The sequence below is a fragment of the Sceloporus undulatus genome, chromosome 2 (genome assembly GCF_019175285.1).
Source record: "Sceloporus undulatus isolate JIND9_A2432 ecotype Alabama chromosome 2, SceUnd_v1.1, whole genome shotgun sequence".
Lineage (NCBI taxonomy): Eukaryota > Metazoa > Chordata > Lepidosauria > Squamata > Phrynosomatidae > Sceloporus > Sceloporus undulatus.
This window is the reverse complement of record NC_056523.1, coordinates 295,447,689-295,456,470: the sequence shown is the minus strand read 5'-3', so window position 1 is coordinate 295,456,470 and position 8,782 is coordinate 295,447,689. Positions and strand designations below refer to the sequence as shown.

Genomic DNA, 8,782 nt, shown 5'->3' with positions numbered 1-8,782 from the left:
GAGGCCTGGCCTGGAAGACAAAGAGCCCTCCTCCAACCACCATCTTGAGGGGGAGAGAAGCCTTGCAATTTTTTGTATTGTTTTGCAATTTTACTGTACACCGCTATGATCATTGCGGAATAGCGGTCTATAAATAAAAATTATTATTATTATTATATTACTTCTCCCAGTGTTTGGGCTAGAATTTCTGGATATTTACATATGAAGACAAGGCATTCTTATTTTAATGTCAGGAAAACTAGGAAGCAAATTCTCGTGGGCAGCTGTGGAAAAGTAATCTTTAGCATTTTAATTCAGGGATGGAAATTACCCAGATGTTGTTAGCTTGTAATTCCCTGTGGCCCTGCCCAGTTCAACAACATCTTGAATGCCTCACGATCCCCACCCTTATTCTAAGTATCTGTTTGTAATGCTTTAGATAGGTAATAATACAAGACAGGAAAGTTGGCTGAGCCTTGAGATATTTTCTAGTTTTTGCTTCTGCAGTTTCATAATTTCAAGAGTCCACAGTTCAAGGAGATACAGGAGATGGTTTGCCTGCAGTTTGAGTGAAGAAAGGTCTGCAGGAGAGACAGAGTAGCAACACCGAATGCTTAAAAAAAAAAACCCCAACATGTTTAATCAATCTATATAACTATTGCTTACAGTCTTCAGATGTTTTAGCACTTTGTGGGCAGGGATATTGACAGTACAATGTCTCACCTTTTACTGCCTATTATTTAGCCTAGGGATGCAACTAATAAGCCTTTTAGACCAAAGCCCCTTGTGGGTTCCATATGGGGAACCATGCATCCTGATTATGATCCCTACGTTTAAGCTGGGGTAGCAGTTGTGATCCATCCAAGTACTATGAGTACTACAATGAAAAAAAAAATCATGCAATGTGTAAACTGAGTTCCCTTTACCAATATCCAGCAATGAGGGTACTTGGAATGCACTAAAGGTAGAACATAGATATCAGCAACAACGCTCTGATATGACATTCCATCTACATTACATTATTATTTTTAAGACTATCAATATAAATTATGTATAATTCATATCCACACAAGACATTCCAATGCAAGCTTAACAAAGAAATGTCCCTTTTGTGTTCAGTGAAGCTTACTTTCATAACTTACAATCATAATACACTGAGGACAACCTGTCTTGAAAAAGACAGACAAGTGTAATCATTAGGACTGACTACCTTCGGTTTTAATAATCTAAAGGTGCAGGGACCTGGTAGTGAGACACATTGGAGTGAGGAGACATAACATTGATTCACTCTGCACATGTTAGTGTTATGTTTGTTCATTAATAATATGAAGGACGATCAGGCAGCGGAAAAGAAATATCTGTAGCAGTAGGGGATTTAATGAAAAGCAGACATAAAGGGGAAATACTAATGTTGCAGAAATGTACAATATTGGATTAAATAGTACCAGTAGTTTTTTCTCCCTTCTCTTTAATATTTGACCAGAAAACTTAATATCATTCCCCCCCTCCATTACATATCAGAGCAGATACATCTGGGTAGAGCGCAGAAGGTTAGTTTTATGGAATACATTTCCCAGAACTCCCCAGTAGTAGTTGGAGTCTTAAAAATTAACATTTCCAGGTTCTGTATATGAGGTAATTGGAAAGTACACAAATGTTTTACCACATGCTCCATATTTCCAGCAATATCCTAGTCTGCCATTTCTACCTAGCAGTTCCAGGGCAGTAGTAGTATAAATTTTTCATGCTGAGGCAAAAATGCATCACTGAAAAATATAATGGTTGCATCCTGACAAATGCTGTTAACATGAAATTGTATTTCCTTGCAATCTCCACTGGGGCCTTAATAAAATGAACAAGGGACTCACAGCATTGGTACTTGGTGAGGTGTATCTCATGGCTTTTCCACAACAGCCAAGGACAAGACTGAGAGAGCACAGACATGATTTGATGTGGTGTCTGACTAAAAAGTAAATATACTTTCAGAATTGCTTTCTGTGATATAAATATTTGTGCTTGCAAAATTCTGACACAGGGATGTCAGTGAACAGATTGTTACCACAAGGCTCATTCTTCAAAGTTGCATTTTTATTTTACTAAATTATCTATATTAAAAACAAATCTGTGCCTGGTGTGGAATTTTACTGCCTCAAATGTTACAAGCAGCAGAATGCATGACATGTAAGAACAGGTGTTAGGAAACAAGGAAATAAATTAGCATATAATTTACAAAAGCAAATAAAAATAATAACAATGTAACAGTGTACCACATTAATACTGCGCATAAAATAAGAAGCAACTAATCACAATAATAGCATGTTTTTTTCCATTTTGTACTGTTAAGGAAATTTATGTGACATCCATACCATTAATAAAGATCCCTCTAAAATGGGTAGTTTTTAGGTGTGTATATTTAGATAGTTTGAGCTTTAGGCCTTATAGAAAGTGGCATTGCCCAATGGAAATATCAGTAATTATTTGTAAATTTAGTATCCCACCATTGAATTTCTAGGGTTCTCATCTTTGTAAGGCCTATACAAATGGTTTTATTGCCATTATTTAGGAATATAATATTAATATTTTTAGCTTAGATTATATAGATGGCTATAGTGTAGCAGCAATGTCCTGTGCTGTGAAAACCAATGATTTACCTCTTTTATTCATGTTTTTATTTAGGTCGACTAGTCAGCCCATTTGTAATCCCAATACATTCTGTGTATCATTCCCTTCAGCAATGTACGTCAACATTACTCCAGGGAGCTTCTTAAATTCTAAACTCAGTGCTCTTCTGTGCTGCAGAGTAAACATTGGACTCTCTGGTCTTCTAGCACCAATGAAAGAGCAAAATGTGTTTGTGGAAACACTCTTTGCAATGTCGATGTTGTGTGAGGTAAAAGAAGTTTTGTTTCAATAAATCCCATCACTTTTTCTTAATTCAAAAGATACATTAACTAATAAATATTCATGTCTCAGAGCAAACCAAAGTATTATAGATTGTAATGTCTTGCCTGGAAAATGCCCATGCAATACCTATCCCTTTTATTATTATTTTTTAGTTAGCCAAGGCATGTTAGCACCAAGATATTTCCTAAAGGCTACAATCCTATACCACTTACAAGGGAATAAGCACCACTGAACTCATTGGGACTTTCCTTTGAGTAGATATGTATAGGATTGCACTCTAAAAGACTGATGTGTAAATGACATTCACTCAATGGCTACACTGCCCTCACACTTACATGTGAATTCACAAAATGTATATTTCTAAACTTCCATTTCAGTGACCTCTGTTTGTTGCAATTGAGCAGTAAATGGCTCCAAGTAAACAAATTGGCCAGAAGTGAATTCTTCTGCTCATAAGTATAATGGAAGTGAAACATTCTGTCAAGAGGTAGAATGTGACAGGAATCTGATGGTTATGAATGAATGGGCTAGAGAAAACCCTACTGATGGATTGTCAGTATTTTTTCCTGCATAGTACAACACACACACGCTCTCTCCCCCCATCTCTCTCTCTCTCTCTCTCTCTCTCTCTCTCTCTCTGTTTTTCCTGTTAATTCACATTAGTTAATATTGTTCAACACATTTGGCTTACTGCAATTTGTTAAATATACTGACACATTTAGATATCATATACATGTTATAAAAGCTTGTCTCATTAAGAGTATTATTTTTTTTTTATAAAAGTGCCATTTGACTTTTAGTGTTAATACAAGGTGGTGGTGTTCACATCATCTCAATTGCACTACAACAAAGGAGGCAAGTTGGACACAAAAGCACATTCATCAAGTACCTGCTACAAACTGCAAGTGTTCAAGTACAATATAATAATATAAACAAGTACCCACTTTCCTTATCTCTTTGTTGTGTCACTGACAAAGCAGGGAATGGGGGAGAAGTATGGCCATTAGCATTAGCTCACACTGGATTCTGGAATCTATTTTACCCAAGGAGCTTGGCTTCACATTTAATACAAGTCAGCATATTAATAAATTGAAACTGTGAATATAAAAACTATGGTACTTTAACTTGAAAGTTTCCCATAAGTTAGGTACTCTTTGGTTGTTTATTTTATAGGAATCTCCAAAACCAGATGCAACCATATTCACTCTTCTCCATAGTCTCTCATAAATCAGTGCTCCCCTATTGTTTCAGTGAAGGAAAAATGGAAAAATTCACTGCACCTTTCAGCACAAGTTAGAAGACCCACTACACAGTTTATTGCTGGTAGTTAAAAACCAGTTAAACATCTGAAAAATGGGTATCCTCTCTAACTGAAATGTTACGTAGGCAGTAAAATATTATGAAATATCTTCACAATTGGTGTATAACTCTTCCAATGTATGGATATATTCCCTTTTTAGCGGAAATCTGGGTGTGATGATTAAATGGAAATATGGCTGTAAACCTGCAGTATGTGTTTATTATTTGATGCATCCCGGGAAAAACTGTTGCATCTCTTAACTTTATGTTTCTTAATGTTCTTGTTCAGTTTAGCTTTAGATATGGCTCACAGCAGTCTTCAGGAAATATGGATTATTCTTCAGAGAATTAGATGAACAAAGGAAAATACATTTCTTTTACTTCTGATTTATATTCATTCTAAAATAATATTCCCAAGCCCACTTCTTTAAGTTAAGTTGTGGTGCTATGTAGTAAGATAAAATAGTTATTAATTATAAGCTATGACAAGATTTTAAAAATTCTTTACTTTTGTAGTTGACCAAACCATAACAGCTACATTTTAAACAATATTAAATACAAATGGATTCAGTGTCATTGCTAAGTCCATTATAAAAATTATCTTAATGGTCCAAAGAGGTAAACAGACTAGTGGATTTAGTCAAAAGTACACATATGTTCCACCATAAGTTACTCTGTACGCACTGTTTGTATTTTTCCATTTTGACATGCCCTCCTTATAGTGTGTCCAGCACTTTGGATGAATAAATCCCACTTCACAGAAGTTAAAATAATGAAATTCTGTCAGCTGGGGCTGACCAGTGGTTACATTTTCCACAGGGTGATGCATTTACAAGGACATACGTCTGGTTGCACTTGCAGCAAACTCTGATGGACACATTTCCACAATGAAAATAACAAGGCACTTTCAGTTTCTGTGGGTCAATGTCCTTGGCAGGTCTTGCAGCACATCTGTCTGAAGTATGCTCGACTGCAGAATTTGAACTTCAGCACCAGTGGGCAATAGGCCACTTTATTCACATCTTTGCATTCTATTGGAGGCATAAACAAGCCAAAATAATTACATATTTTTTAAAAAAAGGAACAAAACCAAATAAGTCCTTCTGTCCTCTGTATGAACTTCTCATTCTAATGGCACAGCGTAGTTACTACATTCAGAACAATTTAAAAATTCAGAAACTGCATACAGATCTCAACCAATGGCTATTTCCAGGCATAGCTGTAATATTCTCTAGGGATAGCATCACTTAAAATGGGTAAAACAACAACAATGAGTTGTGTGTGGATTATGGTTTTTTTTTGGGGGGGGGTGTCACAGATGGTTCTTCTACTTTTCTTAAAGGAGCTATTTGATTCTCATCAAGGAAATATCCCAAATGTTGTGATGTTTAATACTATGTTTGGAATCCATCCATCACCCTATAGCTGCTCTTTGAACTAAAACATCACTGAAGCTGTCAGCAACTCTTAAAATAATCAGGATTACTAAGAACATTTATGCAAGTTCAGTGCTTAGCTGGTTGCATGTTTGTTTATTTATTTATTTTCTGTCTCATCTGTCTCTCTGCACAGGATTCAATATGGCTCTCTGATACCAACACATTGGTATCAACACATTAGTATGGTAAGAAAAGATACTACTTCATTTGGGATCTTCAACAGTCTCTAATGTGTTTCCCACACTATTGAATATGTAGGGATCATGAACATGCATCAGTTATTATTAGATAACTCTAAGTAGCACATTCATAACTGTGATCATGAATTCCTGACAATATTTGCACACACATCCCTTAACCCCAGTTAAAATCAGTGGTGGAAATTCAAAGGAAATGGGTTCAAAGTGATCCAAGAGAATATACTGCATGGCCTTTTGCTTGTCCTGATTTGTGGGTAGATAGTTATGGCAACATCTATTCTGAAGCAGTCCACCTTCCAGGAATTAGCATTTATTCATAGGAAATATTCTCAGACTGATAAGTATGTTTCCAATAAAGCCAAAGACATTGTCTACTCCCGTTCTTATAGGATCTGATCAAAGTGTCCTTCTAATGCAATGCTTCTGTGTGGACCATATGAAGTTTGTTTCCGGGCACAATTCAAAATGCTGTTTATGATCTTTAAAGCCCCACGTGGCTCAGGTCCAGGCTGTGTAGCAGATCATATCTCCCTGTATGAGCTGGCCCAGGTTCTGAAATCATCAGAAGAAGCCCTTTTTTCAGCCCCACCACCATCCCTCTTCGACTGTACGCCATAGGCAGGTTTACTCTTTTATATTTATTGTTTTTATGTACAGCGCTGTGCAAATCTATATAAATAAAGACTAATAATAATAAAATAATAATCCCAAGCACAGATGGTAGGGATATGATAGAGGGCTTTCTCTATGGCTGCCCCTAGACTCTGGAACTCCCTTCCTAGGGAGACTAGAATGACTCCTTCCTTGTAGTTCTTCCACTGACAGGCTAAAGGTTTTTCTTTTATTCAGACAGGCTTTTGAAACAGAAAGAAAAAAACCAGAAAGAGTGCTGTATTGGTTTAATGGGACTATTTTTAAGAGCTTTTTTCTTTTTACTTATACTTTATTCTTTTATTGTATTATTTGTTTTAATATTGTACTAGTTTAATTTTAACACTCACCTAATTGTATGTTTTAATTGTAACATTCTTTTAAATTGTGAGCCACTTTGAGTCTCAATTTTGGGGGAAAAGTGGAATAATAATAATAATAATAATAATAATAATAATAATAATAAATGTCATATATTGTTTTTACCTCCTAAAATGCTTTAAAGGGCAAATCATAAAAAGAAAACGATGCCTGTATCAGAAAAGATGAAAAGGATATACAGTACTTTCAGATGATCTTGAAAAACCTGGATTAAGCTGCCATCTGTACTTAACAAATCATCTTTTTAAAAAAACAGATGTACTATATCAAATACATACCAACTGCTTTTGTGCCATTGCAAATAAAAGCTATCAGTCTCTCACTCTGGATAACAAATATAATATTGACATTGTCAGTGGCACTTTGCCAAGACCTAGTGTATAATGCCCTAATTTTTCAGTTAAAAGCCTGAATCATTAAGAGCTGATGCAGACATTCACTACGTCAAGATGCTGCCACTTTATTTCATCCATTCTTACAAACCTATCTTTTCTGACTCCTCATTTATGAATGAGTAGTTAAAGTTGCCAACTATATATAGTGTTATCAGGACAGCTGTATGATACAAGGAACTCAGTCTTACTGATAAAACTGTTGCATTCCACACATCCTGTAGATGCTTTTTACAAGCACTAATTAGACTATTGTAGGCAATAACTGCTAACTATTTAATATGTGATAAAAACTAAGCTTATGTTACTGGCATCTAATTTCAGAATTTACACTAGTTTCCTGAGATAAGAGTATATTTAAAATTAATTCAGCCTTTATTTAATATAGGAATGCATACCACAGCTCAGTTTTAACACACTTTGTGAGTTCTTTGTGTTTTGTTTGTAAGAATGTAGGTGCTCCATTTTTAAAGGAGATATGTAAGCTGTTATCCCCTCTGTTGTAAGCCACCCAGATTCCCAGTGATTGGGTGGCATATAAATAAATTATTATTATTATTATTATTATTATTATTTGCAATTTTATTCTCAAATGAAGCAATGAGTAATTTTAGCAATTTTCTTCCAACTGCAAGGAAGTATTTGAAAACTGTTCAGTTTTTGAATATTTTTTTTGAAGTTCTGGATTTAGTCTGTGAAAAAATCAATTGTGGGTTTATTTCCCCCCAGCCCAGGAAACATTGTTTCCTGCACAAAAAATGGTGTTCAAATTATGCATAGAATAGTACTGAATGGCAAAAATTATTGTCAGTCCAGGATTCTTCTCATCAGGCTTTTCAAAAACACAAGAAACTCGTATTAGGATTATTGTCAAGCATTTCCTAGTGGGCTGCTCAGGCAACGATCTGGCTGGGAAGGAGTCCTGGGGTGGTAGTGGAGGCTCCTCCTCTGTTTCCCAGCCCCATAGCCCCCTGGACAGTTCAGGGAGCAATGGGGCAGGCAAAGGATCCTGGGGGGGGGGGGGGGAATAGAGGCTCCTCCTCCCTTTGCCAGCCCCACCCCATCACCCCCTGGACATCCCAGGGAGCAATGGGGCAGGCAAAGGGTCCTGGGGGGAATGGAAGCTTGTCCTCCCTTTCCCTGCCCCATCATTCCCTGCATAGCCGAGGGAATGATGGGACAGGCAAAGGGTCATGGGTGGATGGAGGCTACTCATCTGCTTGCAATGGCCAGTGAACTAATCAATACACTATCTTATCAGGGAGCTGTTCACTCTATTTTCCAATTAGTAAATCATCTACCTGGAGCCCTGAAATCTGTTATTTTTTCTTGGTAACTTGTATGAAAAAACAGGGCATTCTAGCCAGCCGCTCCAGATTTAGAAGTAAGCCCCTAATAAGTTTTAGCATTCATTTGGAATTTTTGGTAAAAACAAAACACAGAGTCCAGATCCTGGCTCCGCAGGAAAGAAACAAAGAACAGTTCTTCTGTCTAGATCAGTACAGGTCTTCAGTTTTATTTGAGAGAAAGAAATTAG

General features: G+C 36.4%; 1 protein-coding gene across 2 annotated transcripts in view; it reads right to left on the bottom strand.

Moving 5' to 3' along the window:
• Positions 1–2,049: 2,049 nt before the first annotated feature.
• ADAMTS6 (ADAM metallopeptidase with thrombospondin type 1 motif 6) overlaps positions 2,050–8,782 on the bottom strand; it is a 177,107-nt gene continuing 170,374 nt past the window's right edge. For both annotated transcript variants that reach the window (XM_042449962.1, XM_042449963.1), the window contains exon 25: positions 2,050–5,213. In XM_042449962.1, the coding sequence (XP_042305896.1) occupies positions 5,104–5,213 (110 nt within the window). In that variant the 3' untranslated portion in view covers positions 2,050–5,103. The remainder of the gene's footprint in view (positions 5,214–8,782) is intronic.